General features: G+C 39.5%; 1 protein-coding gene across 2 annotated transcripts in view; it reads left to right on the top strand.

Moving 5' to 3' along the window:
* Positions 1 to 24,229, top strand: part of LOC124110919 (IQ motif and ankyrin repeat domain-containing protein 1-like) — a 354,922-nt gene that overhangs the window by 125,316 nt on the left and 205,377 nt on the right. For both annotated transcript variants that reach the window (XM_046470397.2, XM_046470398.2), the window contains 2 exons: positions 8,388 to 8,552; positions 8,808 to 8,937. In XM_046470397.2, the coding sequence (XP_046326353.1) occupies positions 8,388 to 8,552; positions 8,808 to 8,937 (295 nt within the window). The remainder of the gene's footprint in view (positions 1 to 8,387; positions 8,553 to 8,807; positions 8,938 to 24,229) is intronic.

The following is a 24,229-nucleotide window of genomic DNA, read 5'->3' as shown; positions in this document are numbered from 1 at the left end:
AGATTGTGCGACAGTATCTTCAAGATCGCTTTGTTACTGCAGCGGAAACTGCTTGACAGACCACCGAGACACCAGCGACACATTAGTGCGGATACTGTGCGTCGACAATTGACGAGCCGACACCTCCACTGTCACAGGCCACACCGAGGACCCATTCTGAGACCGTTTCATCGCTGGGACCGTCTTCAATGGGCAGCACAGCACCAGCATTGGTGCCACCAGCACTGGAGAAGAGTCCTCTTCTCAGAGGAGAGCTGTTACTGTATCTCAACAGCAGATGGCAGAGGGAGAGTCTGGCGACGCCGTGGGGGATGTTATTCGTATGCTTGTGTTGTTGAGAGAGAGACTCGTGGGGTGGTCCGAGCATCATGGTATGGGGTGGTATTGGTCTTGCACAGAGGGTCGGCCCTGTTGTTTTCCAGAACATCGGTCCAGGGAGAGGCAATGGTGTCACAGCAGCTCGGTACATTGATCGAGTCTTGAGACCACACACCATACCTCATTTGGCTTGTCGCCGCAACCATGAGTTTCAGCATGATAACGCTCGTGCCCACACTGCGAAAGCAACAAGAGACTTCCCCTAACAGAATGGCATCATAACCATTCTGTGGCCTGCATTCATTCCCGATTTAAATCCCATTGACCACCTGTGGGACAAGATTCAAAGATGGCTGAATGACGTCCGACCAAGGCTGACAACTGCAGCTGAACCACGTCAGACGTTTCTCAGAGTGGGCTCAAGTGCCTATGGCCTTCATCAACCGCCTCATCCATTCCATGTATCAATGTAGCACGGCAGTCACCAATGTACATGGCGGACACACGAGATACTGACTTTTTAATATGTTTCAAAGTATGTTTACAGGGTTTGGACAAATAAGGTTTCTCATAAATCTATCCATGGTGACGTTTCTTTTGCAGTTCAGTATATATATATATATATATATTCTCTGCTTCATAGGGAAAGTATTTACTCACAAACGTTGTGTTCCTCATAATAAAGAAGTTGAAGACCTTAAATTCTTTTCCTCATGTAACTCTTTGTGTCTTGAGATTGAGTCCACAGTATAATCTGACTGTCCTTTTTGAGGGGGAGCAGCTATTTTGATCTTGTTGTGCACATTGTTTGTTGTTTCTTGTTTATTCTATAGGGCTTAACCACGCATACCCAGAACCAGTAATGAAAGTTGTATGTGCAGTTGTAGCTTTTTTAATACTATTTATGTATTAATTTAGAACTTGACCTTCAAAGTGACATTGACCTTTCTATATACCTTCTAGGTGGTTTGAAAAATCATTGATTTTAGGCAAACCTTCAATAATATCCTACATAGAAAAGATATTTGCAAATGGTGATATGTATGTGTTGTATAAATCTGTTATTAATGAAATTAGCAATGGGAATATACAAACTGCACATTTTGACAAAATGGGGGGGGCTGTGGGGGTAACATATTACCAATTTCTTTTTAAATCATAAAAGCTATGTGGAATATGAACACTGCCGTCTCAATTTGAGATATCAAATGACTTGGTTGATAATACTAATAATAATTTATTACGCTTCATTTTCCAATAATTGGAAAATTATAATAGAGCAAAATTTACCATATTTGGCCTTTTTTTTACTAATATCTCAATTAGTGAGAAGCTATAATTAAAATAATAATAATAATTCATGTCTTCTATATGTTTACTATCACATAAATGATAAAAATAAGGACTCAGTGCATACACTATCTTTTAAGGGGACTTTATTTGATTTTCTATATTTTTACAAAATGAAAGTGCATTTTGACCCAAAAACAGTATCTGCTACCAAAACATTTGACCACAACCATTATTTTCTAGTCCTTTGGATACAAAAACATCAGGAAAATCGAAGTTTGCTTTGTTTTACTATGGGGAGGGGTATGTCGGCAGTTTGAGGGACTGGCCACTACTCTAAATATGATCCTGCAGAGTGTGGTTCCCCAGATCTTCTAATGGAAGAACCTATCCAGTTACCTCTCCGTCAAGATCTGTTATGCCAACCCAACTCCAGTGTTTTCCATGACAATCTGCCTCACCTACATCTAACCGCCTGGAAGTTATCCGGACACTCTGAGCTTGCCTCGGAATCTGTGGCAAGATGATTCTAAGAATACTAGCTCTGTTACATCAGAAGTACTCCCACCCACCTCCCCAATTTATCTACCTCTGGAAGTTAGATGTGGGAAAAAACTTGGGTTCCAACCATTGCACATGTCATAGCTTGGATGGTTATGGTGCTATTTGGGAACAACTAATTGTGTGATCGACAGTGAAGAGGATGTCTGTTGAAAATCTGAAAATTTAAGTTAGTGTTACTGAAGCCATAATACAGGATTTATGGAAAGATGCAATAGAGGTAGTATTTTTAGAATTATCAACAATGGTAACTATTGTTCGATATTGTGTGATGACCTAGCAACTTTTGTTAGTTTTGGTATAGCTGCAATTATTTGGTCATAATTGTACCAACACCTATCTACAATTTTCTTTGGTCCGCAGAAATTTGTTACGAAGTTTGCATTCAACATAAACATTTTCAAAACCTGTATTCTCCATATATCCTGGATAAGGAGATCCTACATATACAACAATAACATTCTTTCCTCTACAGTGCTCTGGCTTAGGAACATCATCTCCCATTTTCTGTGTCTCCATTCCATTGTCCACTTTCTGTTTCTCTGCTCAACCATAGTTCTCTTTCTGTTTCACTGATCCATCATCCTTTTATTCTGATTCTCCACTCCTACATCTGTCTTTTTCTGTTTCTGCACTCCACTATACGAGAGTCTTTCTTTTTCTCTGCACTACCACCCGTCTTTTTCTGTTTCTCCATTCCACCTCCGCCCTCTTTCTGTTTCCCCACTTCACCATATGTGTCTTTCTGTTTCTTACACACCTGTGGGTGAGAAACCCATTTGAGATAACTGGTATCAAATATATGTGTTAGATTGACTTCCAGGCCTGTGATTGGCTATTCCATGGTGATGACCTGAGGTCAGATGATGACGGACTACTTTCCTGAGTGTAAGCCATTCATAAGTTCCTCGTGCTTCAGTCGAATGTTCACCATCATCTGTATTGAACCACAGGACCGTGTAATTAATAATAATTATAAACATACTCGTCCTCATCTGCGAGTTTGTTTGTTATTATTTTCAGTTACATTATCTGTTGTTATGTCAACGTTATCATTTTTCAGAGTGTAAAGCCCCTGGATGCCACAGCCACACATATGTCCCTCCTCTTCAACCCTCACTTCGAAGTCGAATAAAATTCAAAATACATCATGGAAACTAATACATTTCACAGTTTTGAATTCCCCCTTCTGTTTATCATTTACTGTCATTTTACTGAAAGTGACTTCTGAAAATAAGGTACATCATAAATCTTGCCAAATCACAATTCACGGTGATATTTAGCCTAATGTGTGTTTAAAAATCATAATATTGGATATTTACTCAAATAATTAAAGTAGAAAAATAGCACATAATCAGTGATTACGGGTATGAAATCCCTAATGATAATTCAGAAACGTCGCTTATAGGCCTAGAATCGTTTTAGAATGCTTTGGAAAATACGCATACACGAACGCCGAAGTGTACATTCCGCCAAATTGGATTGTGTTTACAAAATGCTGGTTATGAGACGCCTATTCGATCAGGTATATTTCAAACTCAGCTGCTTTACATGCATCCCTGAATTCCTCATACTTGTTAGAAACAAATGACAAATGGCCTTTGTCACCAATGCAAATTATCTAGATGAAATCATGCGAAATAAATTAGGTATTGAAACGAACACTGTGCCCGGAAAACTGTACTTGCTGAAATGTAAACAAAGCAAAATTACACTGTGTAGCATTTTTAGAGGTACTCTTGTCTAATTGTTGCATACATTGGCTCAATCACACGTTTGAGAATATTCATGGGAAGAGTATCATTGCACTAATTATGGTATTTCAAATATATGCATTACAATGATTTGGTAAATTGAATAGAAACCGTAAAAGTTTCAGTCCTGTGTGACGCCATGACTGACGATAAATCATGCACAATGACGATGGTAGTTATCTGCATTTCTGATTAATTCCCTTTGTTACATTGGAAAAAATGGTAAACAAATAACAATACGCAAATTTCAGAATGTTTCTGATTACTTATGTGACACATTTATGTATACTCACACGCAAAAGAAACGCAAGTCTAGTATGCAGTATACATGTTATTTATTTTCAACAGTAAAGACAAGAAAAACTAATAGGGCAAGATTGACAAAAATTTGACTGAAGACGTAGTTCATAGGCAGTTGTAGGGACTGGGCGCACATTGTGCAGACGCCTTTGAACCTCATCCCACAAGTGTTCGATGGGGTTCAGATCAGGGCTGAGGGCTGGCCCCAGTAGAACACGGATGTTGTGTTGTTGCAGAAAGGCCATGGTAGTTCTGGCAACATGGGGACGAGGGTTGTCCTGCTGGAAAATGTGTTGTTGATGTTGTGCAAAAAATGGAACAACGTGGGGTCTAATCACTTGGTCGATATACCACTGAGCAGTGACGCCGTGTCCCCGACCTTGACCAACATTCAGAAAGCACATGGGTCCAAGTCTCGCATCAAGTCCAATCCCTGCCCATATCATGATGCTAGGTCCACCCCATGGATCCCTTTCCACAACGTTTCTGTCAGCAAAACGATCACCTTGACTCCGCCAATTTCTGACTCTTCCGTCTGCATGGGAGACACAAAAGCGACTTTCATCAGAGAAGATGACATGCCTCCACTCACGATGACGCCAATTGTGATGACCCTGTGCCCACTGAAGTCGTGCTTGTCGATGCCATGGTTGGAGAACAGGACGACGTGCTGGTCGGCGACATCTGAGGTTGTTGGAGCGGAGACGTCGGATCACAGTGTCCCGGCTAATGTGTCGATTATGTGTTCCTATGGTCTGTCGAGCACTTTCACTTGCTGTTAGGAAAGGATGTCGCTGGTGTTGACGGGTAATCTGCCGATCTTGTCAAGGTGTGGTGACCCTAGGACGACCTCTCCGAGGAAGTCATCTGTGGTCTGTGTAGCATTGTATTGATGCAGGAGACGGTAAATTGTGGTTATGTTAACGTTGAAATGACGGGCAACATCTTGGACAGACTCTCCAGCTTCCAAACGTCCGATAGCCTGGTTTCTCTGAATTTGAGTTATGCGTGGCAATGTTGACCAAGGAGTGGTAGGTCCAAGAATCGTCCACAGTTTTATACCCACTACAGTTTGTGACAGTTTGTGACAGTTTGTGCATTTTCGATTTCACTAGAAATGGGTGCATGATACCCACATATTCATTGAAATGGTGCGTTTCGGCAATGCGTTTTTTATGTTGCGTTTTTACACGGGGCTTCCAAAATGCAACCAAAAGTATTGATAACACCATCAGGCTTCACTACATGCTAAAACTCGTATCAATTTATGGTTCCGTGTTTGTTACCTATTTGCTTAAAACCACTTGCGTTTCTTTTGCATGTGAGTATATATACGATCCCTCAATCAACGAAAATCCTTCTCTGGAAATCCCGCATACTGTTGTCAGTGAACACGCCATTTTGTAAAAGTCGGTCACCGGTAGTGATGTCATACTGAAGTAAACATTGTTGTACATATTTGGTAATTTCTTTGAGGTGTAAACTTTTAACTCGGTATCCTGTGTGTTCTTTGTTTTTGTCTAGTTTGCATTATCATCATCACCTTGATAATCCACAGATATGGCGGAAACCTTTTTGTGTAGGGGCACATTATTTTTTAGTAGTAGGCATTACATAGGATGACGTCACTTATGACAGTGGTGTTATGTATATATGCGGTTCTGCGATCATGAGAATAGACAAAATGCATCGATTCAATGCTAAAAAGGTGTGATTTTAGGGAGTGTAAGAAACAGATTACTGAAATCGTGCCTGTCAGATACCATTGATGTTACAACTCATTACATAGCGTATCTAACTCGCTTTTGCTCATTAGATACGTTTTGAAACAACTTCTTGTTGTAAGATCAATTGTATCTGACAGACTCTCGTGTAGTAATCTCTATTTCTCCGCTCCACCATACGTCTTTTTCTGATCCTCCACTCCACTGTCCTTCTCATTCTGTTTCTCCACTCCACTATCCTTCTCATTCTGTTTCTCCACTCCACTATCCTTCTCTCTCTATTTCTCCACTCCACTATCCTTCTCTCTGTTTTTCGACTACACCATCTTTCTCTTTCTGTTTCTACACTCCACAAACCATCTTTTTCTATACCTCTGCTCCACTATCCTTCTCTTTCTGTTCCTTCACTACACTATTCTTCTCTCTTTGTTTCTCAACTACACCATTTTTCTCTTTCTGTTTCTACACTCCACAATCTTTCTCTTTCTGTTTTTGCACTCCACAATCTGTCTTCTTCTGTTTCTCCGCTCCATTATCTACACTCCACAATCTGCCTTTTTCTGTTCCTCCACTCCACTATCCTTCTCTCTCAGTTTTTTGACTACACCATCTTTCTCTTTCTGTTTCTACACTCCACAATGTGCCTTTTACTGTTCCTCCACTCCACTATCCTTCTCTTTCTGTTCCTCCACTCCACTATCTTTCTCTCTCTGTTTTTCGACTACACCATCTTTCCCTTTCTGTTTCTACACTCCACAATCTGCCTTTTACTGTTTCTCCACATCACCATCTGTCTCTCTCTGTTTCTCCACTCCACCATCTGTCTCTGTTTCTCCATGCCACCATCTGTCTCTTTCTGTTACACCACTCCACTATCCTTCTCTCTGTTTCTTGACTACACCATCTTTCTCTTCCTGTTTCTACGCTCCTCCATATGTGTCATTCTGTTTATTATCCACCATCTATCTCTATCTGTTTCTTCTCTTTCTCTTTCTGTTTCTATACTCCACCATCCGTCTTTTTCTGTTTCTTCATTCCACCAACCGTCTCATTCTGTTTCTCCATTCAATCATCCATCTCCTTCCGTTTCTCCGCTCCTCCATATGTGTCATTCTGTTTATTGTCCACCACCCGTCTTTTTCTGTTTCTCCGCTCCACCATATGTGTCATTCTGTTTATCGTCCACCACCCGTCTTTTTCTGTTTCTCCACTCCACTATCCTTCTCTCTCTCTGTTTCTCGACTACACCATCTTTCCCTTTCTGTTTGTACACTCCACAATCCGTTTTTTTCTGTTTCTACACTCCACAATCCGCCTTTTCCTGTTTCTTTACTCCACCATCCGTCTCTTTATGTCTCAGAATTCCACAATGGCCGTCTCTCTTTATCCCTGCCCCTTTCCAGTTTCTGTCTCTCTGCTCTTTATTTCCTTGGTCCTTGTCCTTGTTATGCTTAAATAACATGTATATGGATGAAAAAGTGTTAAACATTAGGTAAAGAATTATGTTGTAACTATTAGCATAAATCTAATAAATAATTGATTTTTCTATAAATGTACTAAACACTCTAAAAGGATGGACACATTTTGTTACAGCAACCCCACATAGCAAATTTCTCTGCTGGAAGCATCCTCCGAGCATGATAGGAATAATTTTTGGTCGTCACAAGGGAGGTCTCAATATTTTTTGTTTTTTCAGAAGGTGTTACTGGAAAGACAAATCATTGTGGACCCTGGCCTTTCATTTTTTTCAGAAGAAACTTCCTGCTTTTTGCACAAAACAAAAGGGGGGCACGGGGGCCCAGTCGTCTAAGGCGCCGCGATTCGCTGTGCAGAGTTGCGTCCCTTGGGCACGCCAGAAACCTATGATTGTGGGTTCGAATCCCGGTTCGCCCCAATTATGTTTCTAGGTTTGTCAGCACCATACCCGTGCTCGTGGGTTTCACCGAAGTGGTAAACGTCTGAGACATGCATCACTTCGGGCTTTCCTCCCACATTAAGCTGACACGCCGCGATATGACTGGAATACTGTTAAAAGCGGCGTTAAACCCAACTCACTCACTCACTCACTCACTCACAAAACAAAACTACATGACTATTTTATTTTGAGTTTTTCTATTTTGAGCCATCCAAAATATAACTGTAAGAATGTTTTTGCAGTTATTAAAAGGTAAATCTTCAAATTCTTCTTACTGCGACAAAGACGTTTGCAGATTTTGGCATTATGTTTCTATAGATACACAAGACATTGATCTAACATATCTCTTGGTTTTTAATGGGTTTTGTCATTCCATGATTGTTTGGGTCCAGGACAATAATGTTGTCATTTTCTTTATAATGACTCATATATCCTCACTGTCAACAATAGAGCACAATACACAGGTACAGGTGTGTGTGAGTGGTGGGATGTTGATCCTAATATTGATCTTGCTTCATGATCCAGGCATTTGTGAAGCTGGTGAAGATGAAACAGGAAGAGGCAGAAAGGGAGAGACAGATAGAAGAAGAGGAAAGGAAGAAAAAGGCTGAACAAAGAAAAAGAATCAAGCGAGTCCTTGAGGCAGCATTTGATGGAGACAACGAGGAACTATTGGCTATAATCAGAGAGGTGAGTTGCCATGGCTCTAAGTAGGATCTAGTTGCAACCAAATATTCTCTTTCATGAATAATTTAGCTCAAACACTATGTCAGTACCTGGTTGTGTCAGATCCTTCATAATTAACCTATAGCTAACCAGTCTTGCTGAATGCACAAAGGCTTCATTAGTCATTTGTTTTATGTAAAGCCTTCACTTGCTACTAAATAGTTTAATGGTTATAAGTGTCCTTTCATTTCCAGTTAATTACTGCTGTCTCTTCAATAGGTATCTGAACTTGATGACAAGGCTGACGTTGGTCATGATGTCAATGGTCTTGCCATCAGAAACAAACATCTGCTTGCGTTGGTGGAGTGTGCAGATGCTAATGATAACAGTGCCCTGTCAGAAGCTGCCAGTGAGTTGCCCATTATTCATGCGAATATAAAACCTCCATTACATCAGCCCAATAGTTCTTGTATTTTGGCTGTTATCACACTATAAAGTCAAGAGATTTTCAACAGATGTTCTCTTCACTGTTGACTATCCATAAGTAGTTAAATTACTGTGAGTATCTCCAGCATGAATCCTGCGCATTCACTGCCAGGATACCTCAATACTTTCTTGAGTGTGCTCATGTCGACATCGAGAAAAAGGAGTCAATTTAATTATTTTTTTCTGAAGTTGTACACAGCACTTACTTGGTTGCTTATCACACTGTAATACAGATCAACAGCCTGCGTTTGTCCAACAGATCATTCCTCACTTGCATGGTTTTTGAGGATTAGGTATTGTGTTGCTGACCTAGATGACATTCCCAGCTCCACCTGCATGTACTTTGTTTGGGCATTTCAAAATTTCTGATGACTCTCATGATTCCTACTGGAAGTGTCAGGCCTTCTCCTGCTTGGAGTAGATCCAATGTTGGAGTGTGCTCCCCTGGTGTATGGTCTTTAGCGAAAGAGACAGCCAAGAAGGAAGTCGCCAGTCTTTCTCCTCGGACAAGGGCTACTTGGCTGATAAGTAGAAGGGAGCTAAATCCCTCTCTGACACTGACTCCTTCCCAAACCACCCCCACACATAACATTGTCTATGTTAGAGAAATTGACAAAGAGTCATCAGGAGAGAATGAAGCTGCTGCTCGAGAATACCTTGCAGCCCATAACATTGGAGTTTCTGAGGAGCAGAAAACCAGTGGGCTGAAGGAGCCATTTCAGTCCCACCCCCTCGCTACAGTGTGTACAGGATCTGACTGCACGAACTGCATGTTTTGTGGAAAGCTGCCACTGCAATGGGTTGTGCTCTGACATTAAACACAGGATTCTTCTGATCCATGGAGAACAATCTACCTACAGATGGCTTGAGTTGAGGAGGTCCGTTGGCCAACAGTTGGATATTTGGAGAATTAGTCACAGTGCTACAGGCAGCATGGATTAACGAAGAAAAGAACCTTCAGTTCCATGGTGACCAGCAGTGCCTTATGGATCTCTTTGGATTGGGATCCAGGTTTTCAATCATTGGCTCATGACATGAGTTCGGATTCAGATCGGCATGGGACACCTATGGACAAAACTTGACTGTGTGGAGGAACTACTGTTGGACATATGCATAGATCTTGATCAGGTGGAGATTGGCTTTACTACTGGTGTACCAAATGAATATTATGAGGATTTAACTGATTATGGGCCAGGACACTCGTTTGCCAACCTTATTGATGAACTATACCATCTGATGCCATACATAAAGCCTTCTGAGGAGGATGTGGCAGTTTTTCTGATGTTAGAGTCTGCAGGATGTTGTGGTCCCACCATCACAGTACGGAAGCATTACTCACTACCTTGGTCTAGTTTCAGATCACCAGTCATTAAGCAGGTGGTTGTTTGGTATGGGAGACCCAGGAGTGATGAAAAGATGCCACTCAATGTACTTACAGAACCCATGATTTTCATTACCATATACAGTCAAGTCCCGTTAATCCGACATGGTTGGTTGCACATGATTATGTCGGATTAATGAGTATGTCGGATAAAAGAAATTAAGTAGTATCAAGGTTTGTGATCGTAAATCGGACAACTACACAATAGATAACGATACAAACACGTAATAAAAATATTAAAATGAAATATTCATATTGTTATGTTACATTGTTAGCAGAATATGTTTTCTAATCATGGAACCTCTACGGTCCCATGTTTGAAACTGGTACCGCAAAGCTTAAGAAAGCTGCTTTCTAAGTGGCTAGCATTGACTTCCTGGAAGTCATTTCATTGGTTGGTCATAGTTCGTGTAAGGTTGTTCTGAAGTGACCTGTCATGTGATGTCCTCGGCAATAGCGAGAACTTGTATCTGATTTTAATGTTTTCTTTATTTAAAGCATTAATTGTTTATGGTTAAGCAAGTTTATCTCTGCAGCCATTGTAATATGCAGCTTCCAGCTGACTCATCTCGCATCAAAACACGGGCTGTGTACTCACAGGCAGATGACCACGGATCACGCTGATCACTGTCGAGTTAACAAGACTGATTAATGAGTGATTTCAGTAATTCGTTGCAAATCAGGTGTGTCGGAGTTGGAGTGCAAGACTGTCGGATTAACGGGTCTAAATAGCACTGATTTAATCGGTTCCCATCATCAGTGTCGGATAAAGCCGATTGTTTGATTAACAAGTGTCAGATTAACCAGACTTGACTATACACCTACATTGGATGTAGAATTTAGTCAGGTCGCCTTATATGATCACCACTTATTCTGATGGGACTCCAAGATTTTATTCTGACATCCGTTATGCTATGGATATGGGTGCTTACATTAACTGGTTTGTGGCTGGTGTCATCACATCATTCCACCGTTATCTATGCCATGTCCGAGCTCTCCATTTTTACACAACAGCAAGCCAGAGGCACAGGAAGCATTTATTTATATCATGCAGGCCAGCATCAGACAAGTACATTACTACTGCAACCATCAAAAAATGACTTAAATCAACCATTTCTGACAGTAAATGGGCACTGTCCACCAACCTCGCTTCATGAAACACAGTATTGGTGGAGCAGGTGGTATTAGTGGAGCAGGTGGTATCCTGCGCTCACATAACACATTCACCACTTTGAGAGATATTCTACCTGACCTACTGTGCAATTACAGTATTGGTCATCACACTGTAGCCTCCCTCTTCGTGACTGGAGAGAAATAGGGGAGGGGGCTGGATCTTCAGGCAGCTACAGCTTTGAAAAGTTAGTTAACCTTTTGTACCTTATTGTCTACTAGGAGTGGCTAGAATACAGGACACCGGATACCTGATTAATACGTGCACAGGAAATAAATATTTCCAATCAAACGGTGACTACATACATTTTTATCTTTCATACAGTAACTGATATGAAATTACCTGCATTATCCCGCGATATGCCAAGGAGAGGCACGGGCCACCAAGCTGTGGATGCCTGCGCCTATAATAAAACACAAGATGAGATTGGATTAAATGGCCGAGGGTGTGCAGGTACTAGTTGGCTACTAGCCACCAGTGTGCAGGTACTAGTGGGCTACTAGCCATGGCCACTAGCGTGGCCAACAGCGATTCGATTCCCCAGCTCAAAAGTCCGGAAAGACAAGGTTCCCACAGAGAAGCAGGTAACCCCGGAAAGGTTCCCACTGAAAAGTAGGTAGCCTGAAGCCCAAGTATTAATTTGGAAGCAAGGTAATTTGTTACTAGCAGTGTAGCCCACAAGAACCCCGCACACTTCGACATAGTTTATTTTTGAGACATGAATTCACATATAAACATATATACAGCTATTGAGAAGGCATGTTTATTTTACATATTCACACATATACATATATACAGCTATTAAGAAGGCTTGTTTCTTTAAATATATCAGAATCGTTTGAAAGGTAGTCATTTACATATATACAAGCGCCCCGAAAAACCTAATTTACATATGTACAGGTTTATTTACATATACAATCTGCTCTGCTGGTACCTGTAATAGATGCTCGCTGAAGAAAAGAAGTGATTAGAATTCCAGGCGAAGAGGACACATACCGGCTGAAAAGGAAAGATAAGGGAGGCAAGCTGGGTTGGTGGGTGGGTGGGAAAGCGATTAGATACAGCGAAACGCATGTGTACTTGAAGAGAGACAGTGCTCGAATGGTGGACTATAGGATGTAACAAAGGAGATAAGTAGTATAGACAATGACAGTTCTGGACCACTTCCACTGGAGCCAGATTTATATACCTATACTGCAATACAGAGGGAATTTTTATGCAAAGTGATGATGCAGTTCAACGATCGCCATGATTCGTATTAAAAGAAACATCAATATTAATTAATAATGGATAAAATTTACTATAGCCCATGAGGATATTGGAAAGGTATAGGAGCAATACAAAAATTAGCCACCACGGCTATGGTATCTAAAGATGTGGCCAAGGATTGGCTAAAGAAACAAGTGATGTGGCAAATATTACTTACCAGCACCGCGTTATATACGGAGGAAGAAGTTCATCAGGCCAACCTCTTGTTTCTTCCCCATGATAAGGTAAGACGCAAAACGTATAAATACGCTTTAACCGTAGTGGATGTGGCTAGTTGATACAAGGAGGCTGAACCATTAACCTCGAAAGATTCAACAGAAGTAGCTAATGCACAAGTTATTTCAAGTAGATCCTGGTTGCGAGTTTATGGGATCAGTAACTAAACTATTAACAAAGCACGATGTCGAAATCAGGCGTGGTGAAAAAGAGGCCCACTGTAGTCAAGCTATCCTTGAAAGATTGAACTGGACATTGGCGGAACGTTTGTTTGGATATCAGTATGGGATTGAAATGAAATCGGAATGTTTAAAATCAACCAAATGGGTCACACTATTATCAGCTGTTGTATCAGCACTGAATAATGAAGTAACGAGATTAATCAGGAAGAAACCATCCAATGTGATTAAAATTAAATCTGTGACTTCCGAATCTTCAGCACTGAGGAGAGGCAAAGAACAAAAACTTCCGGATAGAGTAAGCGTAAGATATTTATACCAGCACGATGAACTCGATGGAGGCAAACGTTGTGCAACCGATCCGGTTTGGATATATAACATTAGTCGGTTGTTTATGAAAGAAGGAGAGCCTATTCTTTATTATCTTAAAGATGGATCGGGCAGGGGATTTGTACAAGGAGAGTTGCTCACAGTTTACAACGATACAGTATTACCCCATAACCATAAGCATAGGTAGTTACACCATCCTCATCAATCCATCTCTTTGTATCTAAGGGGGATAATGATGTCTTGTTCATTCTTAATCCATATATCCTGTGATTGACACTTCTTAAAGAGTTCATCTCGTGTTTGAATGTTCTACCATTGAATAATGCTTCTTTATACTGTTCGTGTTTCATATGCTTTTTTACCACATACTTCTTAACGCCCTTAGCTTTTCTAATCTCCCCATTATCAGACTTCTTTATAAAATACATCTTAGGTCTTAATCCGACATACTCCGCTATAGGGGTCCCAGCACATTCATCCTTCATCTTACCTAACACCTTTTTATTTACTACGCTCTGCAGTGGATTATCTTTTTGGTAATCGCTAGTGTCGTCCATATCTATTTTTTCTGCCATATCTTTATACACATCCTCGGTTTGTATTTCCATCAATAAAGAATCTGTGTCGGTATATAACACCTCACACCTATCACCGTACTGCTTCTTAAGTTCGTTGTAATAAAAGTCATACATCAAGTCTTTGATAAGTCAAGAATACTCATACCAACTTACACCGGTCTGTTGAATTTTTTATTACTTTTATGCATATGCAGCGCCGCTAAGTCGTTATCAAATATCTTGCTTCTGTTAAAAGCCGGACTGGCTATAAGTTTCCTGAGTCTTTCTTCCTCATTAGATCTGACTAATTTAACATCAACACGCTTCCTTAGATTGTCCATAGTTTTACCAAATACTGAGTTATTCATGAGCTTATATAGATTCTTTTCGAAATCGCTGGTAGCCTTCTTTCTTAAATCTGTGTTCAGTCTTATATAGGGTTCCATCCAAGGACTTTGATCAAACTTAAGAACTCTGTGTATTTTCTTTAGTTTCATGCCTAACGATAGATATAACTGGAGATTTCTATAGTGAACTTTATATTTTGTCTTATTCATCAAATTTGGTACTAGTTTTTCTACGTTAGGTTAGCTAGTATTGCCCATCAAGGAGTGTTGATATTCCGACATCCAATTCTTATTCACCATTCATCTTTTGGGAGCTAGCAGATAACTGTTATGATCTTTGTGTAACTCTGTTGGATATTCCAAGTCAACTTCTAGTATGTATCCTTTATCGGAATCTGTGGGGATTGATATCACCTCGATATCATTCACAACGATCCACTGAAAACCACCCATGGGTAAAGGTTGGCTCATAGCCCATCCATACAAATTGTTGGCGTCGAGATATAATATGTGCGTATCGGGTTTACTCAGATCATATCCTTCCACTAATTTATTATTAGCCTTAGAATACCTTTTCTTCGTCATCGATATACCACCTCTTAATCCTTTCTCAACAAACAAGTGCATATAGTAATCGGTTAGTAATTTTAGTTCTACACCGGTTTTCTTCAACAATGTATCCCACGATAGTCCGGGACTGGAATAGTACCATGCCGGATCCAAGCCGTATTGTTTTAAACATGTCTTTCTAAATACCTCGAATATATCGGCGAGTAATAGTACATCGGTTTTTAAGTACAGATCGTGATAATCACCTAAATTCTTACAACCTAATTTATCCCACACCGTCAGAGCCTGTTCATAATCAGCATCGGTTATTTTAGATTCTGTTAAGTTACTATAGAATGATTCAAGGGGTGGTAATTTAGTTTCGTCGAATCTAGACCAATCATCCATATATTTATAAGGATATACACCTTTTCTCAACAACAAATGCTGTGTTAACCGATCAGTATATTGATTTGTTATTGCAAAGTCATCGGGATTGTTCACATTAGCTAAATTGTCCAGGGAAGATAACAGAAACTGTACGGAGTCTATGAATCTAAGCCCATTACTTTGTTTTGTTATGGCTTTCCCATCCTTGTCCGTATAATGTATAGTTTTAGTCATTGAGACTGAGATGTATTTTTCCATATTGTTAGGAATGCACGTTAAACCACCGTTGGTCTTTGAGATAGCTTGCATGATGAGATGAGAATCATATCCTCTAAGGTTATGAAACACAACGGGGATGGGTATTGTTTGAGAATTCATTTTTAGTTTCAAGTTACACTCGTTATGCGCGGCTCCCCGATAATTACCCGTGACGTGACAATGATCTCTTACGGAATCCCCATTGAGTGGTTTATTACAAACATGACAAATCGTTGCCTTCTTATAGGCCCTCCAATCATCTCTCGTCATAAACATGGGTTTCTTACGCGATAATTTTACCCTGATTTTTCTCTCTTCATTTTGTAGGTATTCTAGGAACTTTCCCGCTGCATCGGGACCTCTGTAAATCACGAGCGGGTTTGTTTTCCCATCATACCTTACAACTATATATCCAAACCCACAAGGAATATGTTCTTGAGTTTTGTACGTAAAACTACATTCAGTATTGTGTTTGGTATTTTCTATAAGTGCTTCGAAGTCGGCATAAATTATGTACGGTACTGGCATTTGATTGCAATAATGCTCAAATTTAAATATATTTTTTCCCTCTTTAGGCATATCGATCCTGATAGCAGTCTGTCCAACACCTCTGCAGTCTTCTTTATGCGCTTCTAATATATCTTGTCTGCTGTACCCATGCAGGCATCTTTCGCAGAAAAATTTCTTTCCATCATGTTTTGTTTGATCGCATAATAGTCTGCTTAAACTCTTTATCCATGTATAATGATATTTACCATCTTTTTCGATTAGAAATGAATTGATTCTGGGAATATGTTCCGGAGCGGAGCTTATCCTGTGTACAACAATTCCTTTAGAAGAATGTCCGAAAACATTTATAGCTAAATTATTTTGCTTTTCCATCTTATCGATTTGTGAGATTGGTGTAGATTCTTCTATACCATCAAAGTTGAGTCCATCATTTTGGGGGTAGCTCGAAGGTCTGTCCGGATTTTTGTCTGTGGGGAACAATGCAGATCTTATCGTAATTCTTAAACAGCTATTGCCTTTATTTTTTACATTAACTATAGCTTTTTTCTTCTTATAATACAGGGGTAAATCTATATAAGATCCCGCTTTGAAAGGCATATAATTTGCTATATCTAAATATAAACTATCTATTTTATCCACACCCCAACCCGAACCTCTATTAGTCCAACGTTCTAAAGTTTCTTGTATCTGTTGAATTGATGCATCTAATGATGCGCTTATAGTATCAGATTCAGTTATAACTTCTTGATTGCTCCGGAAATAAGGTTTGGTATATACTATTTAAATCATCTAACTCCTCATTAATTTTGCCTTCAACTCTCTGACAAAAACCATTGTGATTTAATGGTATATGCAAAATGAGTCAAATCTCTAAATGGTTGTTTTTTCATATATCTAAATACGTATTCTCCCCAACCTATTCCTATCATTGATGTAATCTCTCTTCCTAGCGTAAATAATCTGGTTCCTGACCCTATCAGCACCATGTTTCTTACATAAACAGAACATGTATAATTTATATTTCCCTGTCTGATGTAATAGGCATGTATACCACAGTATATACCAACACAACGCTGGCTGCATTGAATTTTTTTCCCCATGAGTGTAAATATACACAGATTCATGGTTACACATCTATCATATCATTTGTCTAAATGCAAATCATATCTCCACTGGTGAGCAGTTGAGTCATCGCTTATGCGTAATTGTGTAGCTGAATGTCGCAACTACTGACAACCCCAAAACTATAAACGCTATCTCGTGGTCTTTCTGAGCCTCTGACGGTGAATAAAACTGAGAGAGTGTTGGTCTCGGTATTGGGTCAAGTTTCTTTTCATAAACAAGGAAGTATTCGTGCATGGCAGATTCAACGTCCTTAAACGTTTGAATTGAATGTCCTTGTTTACACAGTTCATCATTAAGAAAATCTAATCTCAACATCCTCTGTCTGGCCCATTGTGACTGGGCTGCTCTCCTCTCCTCTCATACTAGAAAATAAAAAATTACTCCCCGAAAAAGCTGGAGCATTAACAATAGCTCCACCGACCATCATTGCAATTGATGCCTTGATATGTTTATAAAATATTCAAATCTTTAATTACTTCATTATGTCTTCTGGGATAAGCCCTTGTTTGATTAGCATTTCTTTTGTTGCCATTGCCAATCCAATATCAACAACCACCATACCGATGTCGTAACCATTAAAGTCTAGTTTGGGTGGTGTGGCTTTAGTAATCATTTTAGCTATACGGGCATAGCCAATGACCACCGCTGAATGATACGTTGCGTTTACCAACATTTTACCATCTGTAACTGGAGTAGTCATGCTTTTATAACATTACATGAGGGCTTAACTCTAATTGAAACTCATCTAATTTTTGAACCACTGCTATAGCAACAACCCCTAGTACGTAGGGAGCCCAAGATTTAATCAGGCTATGTTAAGTAATGTAGGCCTTGCCTTCCTCGCTAGCGCGCCCTTCCTACCAGCTGCGACTTTTCGAGGATTCTTAGTGATTCTGACTTGTGGTGCAATCACTTGTGGTGTTTCCACAATCGCTTGTGTTTGTGGTGCAATCACATTGTGTTTCCTCGTTCACTTGTATTTCTGTCTCCATTATTAATAAGTGGGCACGTATGTTTAAATTGACAATACCTAGTCGTTATTAAAGCTGTGGTAAGTGGCGCTAAGAACATTCCGAATCTATGATAAAACTCACAGCTTACTGCGCTTATAGCGTGTTCGATGAATGGGTCTTTCTCGAGAGATTCGCATAAATACATGCGATTTTCTGCCGGGATAGGAAGTACCCAAACAATATGCCCCATATGCCGTCTGGAGAATGCTAAATATGAAAGCATATCTTTTTTTTTGTAAGTTCTTTACTTGCAGTGCAGTCGTCTATTATGAAAAGGGTTGATTCTCCTTTGTATTTTTCGTGACATACACGTAAATAGTCTTGTAAACGATCGCCTGGATCAACTTTGTACATCCTGGGATCAATCATTACCCCATCTCTCGATGGGTATGTTTTATTAATGCTTATAGTCGGGCACAGAATAATAATATGGGTGAAAACATCACGATAATGACTTTGTAAAATATCTTGAATAAAAGCTGTTTTTCCACAACCCGTTTGCCCGCAGATGATAGCGCAGTGTGGTTCTTTAGGTAAAAGATTATTAATTGATTGCTTGCATGAATCTACCATTCTGAATATTAAGTTTCCCGTCCATAATCACGTACAAATATATGTTTAATTTACCAGCTGCTTCCTGACGCTTCGTTATCTGTATAGTAACACCCTTACTGGCATTTTCTATTCTCCGCCCACTGCCGTGTAGTTGGTCATCATCTGTGGTTCAACATGTCGAGCCATAGCGCATACTTCGTGGTAAGGAATTCAGCCATCGATACATCCCCGAGAGATAGATCTTTCACGACCTCGTTAACTTCTGCGCTTCGTTTTATATTATTTTTAATCTCATCCCACTGTTGATATGATCGCATGCCTTTACTATATAGTTGATTAGGCACGCCCTCGATAGTCAATTCTAGTTTTGTAATCTTGGGGTTGTAGAACTTCTCGGTTTCTCTTTGAAATGCTTCAGAGGGGTCCTCGAACAACATTAAAATACCCTTCAAAGATCTCGCTGGGACGTTTAGATTGATTTTCCACATGGTATCCTTTTGTTCCTGGTGATCTTTCGGTGTCCAAGGATGCAATCATACAAAATGGCTAAACTTCTGGTATACTGGTTACGAATTTGTCTGGCTGATTCAGGATCTGTTTTGTCAATAGAATAGCTACCCTCTTCAGTAGCTTTGATTACTCTGCTGTAGTCATTAAAAGTGAGTTTCCTTTTCTAACCAATCGCTTAGGGATGCTTGATAGAAGGGCATGTGACTATCTAGTAATTCAAAGTCGAGCGGAATATAGAATCGGTTACCTAATGCAGGGATGTGAGCAGGTATTCCCGAAAAAAGAGGAAAAGTGTAGGGGGGTCTGGGGGCATGCCCCCCCAGAAATTTTTTAAACATCTGATTGCATTTTAAGCAATTTCGTGCAGTTTGGACAATATTCACACCACGAAATGTAATAAGTCAATGGCAAAAGTCAATAAGTCAAATAAACAAGATGGCAGATGCAGTAAAATTTCGAAGTTAAATCAATACTTTAAAAAAATCGGGCATAGCTTTCGCGCACCTGGTTACCCGCCAGGTCTGGGAGCAATACTGCCATAAACTTCAACCCCCATCCCCCAGACACAAGGACAACTGTCACAAGCGTGCAATGTCTGACCCTTTCCCCATGTTGAAGCATATTGAAAAAAACTTACCTTGTACATACTTACCTTAAAAAACAAAACTCCATTGCAAACATAAGACATTAATACAACATATATCCCCATGTTATTGGTTTTTGGACGCTGAAGAAACATTCATAGTTTTCTCGCTAATCACATGAACAACTGTAAAACATATCATTCACCTACAGGCTAAAAGACAACTTTATCTAAAAACAAGCAATCATCTGACTCTGAGTATTTACAATTTCTGTGTGATGCCACACCCCACGTTATAGTGCAAGTATTCGTGATAGAAAACGTATGATGTCCGAAAACCTATGCTGCTGAAAGCTCTGATCGAAAACAGGACAATTCGCGACGGTTGTCCGGTTTTCGATCATATTTTTCGGAGTGTTTTTTTTTAATCTTTGATTATATTTTTAGGCGGAAGATGATTTTTTCCGAGGACTACTGTTTTAAAAAACGCGATTTTCCGCGTTTCCGCAGAGATTTCACATCCCTGCTAATGCATCAGCAACAGCCTTATCTTCTACGATGGTATTATCGCCAGTAGAAGCACCCAGATGCAGTCTCAATGTGTTCCGATTACAAATACCTTGGTACTGTAAGTTTTCCCGTTCTTTAACCGTTCTCCAGAGATCCATGTAACAGAAGTATATATCGCTGTCTTCAATGCTCAAAACTTCATTACCTCTAATTTTAATCGCAATTTTCTTAACAATCACACGACCTATGTTCTGAACGAGCTCTCTGTTAGCATCGGAGGAAGTCAAACTAATAGTAAATGATAGTCGTGCAGTTCCCGGAACTAACACATCTTGAGCGCCTAGATTAAGAAAGCGAACCAGAAGTGTTTGATTCTGATCAATGGTACTTGGGTTATTAGTTAAAGTTACAGACTGGCGAATTGCTTTGACCCCTAATGGATCCCAAAGTCTACGTTGTGGGTTTATCTTGCGTCCGTGTTGCGAAGACATTGTTGTATTGAAATTATGTAACCTTATGTTTAATATAAAAATGGATGATTTTAATCTAGATAACTTTGATAACCCGAGTACAATCGCAAAGGTACTGATGAAACCAGCTTTATGAATCTTAACAATGAACTTTTGAAACCAGCCGTTAATGATTATTACGATGCCTTAAAAGAAAGCCCAATAGGTTGTGACTATTCAAAGTTTACGATAGATAGTAAAGGAATATTGTGACTGCGTGGCTCTGCGGATATTCTCGTACTCGTAAGCCCCTAGCCTTGTCTACGATAGCCAGTAAACACGGCATCAACACTGTTCATAATGAATTAGGTTTTGTAGACTACTCACGAGAAAGACTTTCTGCGAAGAAGGATACCTACTACGATAATTCCGCGTTACAGGTACCACCATCCTTTGAGTACAATATAAGGTATTTACAAGGCCTTGACAAGGCAATGCAAACAGTACGGGGGGAGAACTCACCAATAATATAGCCAAGCTATCTGTACTCGACAAGCATATAGATCGAGAGAAAAGAAAACTTTAACAGGCGGGTGATAAATTCATTAGACGCTGCGTTGCAGAAAGATTGCGTAACTTAGAAGACGAAAGATATGCTCGCCGCGAAGCGGCTTCGAGTAATAGAAAGGCACTTTGTTCCCAAATCAGTCGAATTCGAGAAACTATCGATCAAGTCCTCAACGATGATACCACACTGGTTGATAAAATTAAAACATTGTTCAGAGAACAGGGGATAACTATTGCCAGTCTTTTATCTGTATTGGGATTTATTATATCAACTTTGACTCTAGCGTTAACCGGTGGTGGTGGTACAGGAGGTGGCACAGGAGGTGGCACAGGAGGTGTCACACCACCTAGTGATAAGGGTGGTGTAAAAGAGTGGATAAAAAAGCATTTAAAGGCATTAGGAGAAGCACTGGGAAAGCTCGCTGGGAAAGCCGCATCTGCACTTCCCGGTATAATAGGGAGTATTGTTTCCTGGCTCTTGAATTTATTAGCAAAGACCACCACTTGGCTTAGTCAAAACTTGTGGGCACTGATCGTAGCAATTGCTGGGCTGTGGTATTTATCCGTTAAAGACTATTTATCAAAATCATGAGTAAACCAGCCACGACTCCACCTACTATAAGCGCTGTTTTTTCATCAATATGTTGTTGATTTTTAGCGGCAATATGTGGTGGCACTTGTTGTTGTGTGTCAGTAGATGGCTACGAAACATGTGGTGTTTGTGGTTTTACTATTCCCGTTTCGCCTGTGTTTGTTTGTGTTATTAATTCGGTATTAATTTCTGAATTTATACCTGTTTTTTGTTGATCGGAAGCAATAACAAATTTATTATTATAACCAATCACTTGACCGATCTTAAGTTCGATATTACTCGGAGACATGTATAGTCCTGCCCCATAAATGTAGTCTACTTTGGATTGTGCGTACTGTAATACATCTTGATAACATTTTATAGAAGATGGTATGTCAACTGGTGAATTAATAGCGTCCTCTACGTTTGCGACAAACTGTTTTTGGAGCGATGTCCCAGAACCGATTATTCCTGTTCGTGTTTGCGACAGTGCACCAAGAATTGCCCATACATAAGTTCTTATTGATTCATTAACTCTTACAACTCCTGGGTCAGTAAAATTATTTTCTGTTTTATCATACATAAATTCATTCCAAGCGTTTGCTGTATCGTTTAGTTGCACAAAATTTGTAACAATATAAGCTAAACCACTCTTAAAGCTCATAAGATCTCCTCTCCAATCATTACCTGAAAGTTCCCAGCCATGATTAAGATTATGCAATCTTACAAAAATATTGTTTTTCTGTAACAACTTAAATGGATCGAATGGTTGATGAGTTTTTTAAATAAATCATCGCTTTCTTCTTGAACAGTTCTTTTTCTGCTGTATGCAACACCTAGACCATGGTTAAGTCCTTTAAAGCTCTCAACGCTACTGTCGAACCAGTTCGACAGAGTGTGTTACTTGCACTGTTGCTACTCTCGAACCAGTTCGACAGGCGAATAGCATAAGGACACCCACAAACAAAACTCGCCATATCTATTTACCAAGAAGTCTTTGCGTTACATTTAAATTACGTATGACATGCATAAACTTTCAGTATTGTATTTACCTCAAAAAGAAAATATCACTAGTTTAAAAAGTTTCGGCCAAACTTCTCGGCACACAACTATCAGAAACAGCCATTGTTGACTTTTGGCACTTCATGTTGAGCGGCATGCAGTCCGATATTTTCTTTATAATGTTATCATTTTTCACATTCGATCATAATTTACTGTTTGCTGACGAAAGGAAAACACTCAAGTTCCTAAATTTCTAAAAATTAGCAAATTTCGATGTAATTAATTATAAACGAAAACAACCTGAATCGTAACATCATCCATTGGATCGAACTTGTATGATCGTGGCAACGGCAGTAAACGAACAACTCCACATGCATAGTGATCCCGTAAGACTATTACGATAATTTTGTTACATGTAACTTAATTTTCTAGAATTATTGACATGCGTGTATAAATATGTGTAAAATAATATCCCATTTTCATAGAGTTTGCAAATGATTTCGTTTGGTAAACTTTCGGGCACATTGACCAGACGACAAACTGATACGCAAACTCTGAACTGTTATACATTCTAGGGAAACCATTCAATAGCAAAATAATCAAATACTTGCAATTTCAGCTAAAATTTCTGAAACCGGAAGCACGTACCGCATGACACATCGAATCAAAATATGCAAAAGTTGGTAAGCTATCATAAAAAAAAATCCTAAATAGATTCAAATTCAAAAGAAAATACATAGTTTACTATTTTTCGACAATTCTTTACTATTTATTGATCTGGATAGCAGTCTTCACTCCTATTTGTTTCATATTTCTTCGTGATTGCCGCCGGTGCGTAAATTTATTAGTCTAAATCCGAAACCGTAAAGGATTCCACACTCGATGATTTGAAAATTATTTTCTGAAAACGACGGCAGCGGAGAGCGATATAGCATATTGATATGCCATAATAATAACAAAAGAATATTGTTATTGGTCTGTCATTTAAAGAAGGACAATTTATAATATTAAGGATTGTTTTTAAAACGTTTACTCCCCCTCCCCAATCTTCAGAAGGGATGAAAGTAGGTACACACTTCGACTGGATGAATGTAGGGCCTATGTGATTTTGTACCCCAAACAAAATTGTACCCAAAGTACTTGGTGATTTTGTACCCAAGAAAAGTAAACCAA

This window comes from Haliotis rufescens, unplaced genomic scaffold (assembly GCF_023055435.1).
Source record: "Haliotis rufescens isolate VD_foot unplaced genomic scaffold, xgHalRufe1.0.p SCAF_2, whole genome shotgun sequence".
Lineage (NCBI taxonomy): Eukaryota > Metazoa > Mollusca > Gastropoda > Lepetellida > Haliotidae > Haliotis > Haliotis rufescens.
This window is presented reverse-complemented; position numbering and strand designations above follow the sequence as displayed.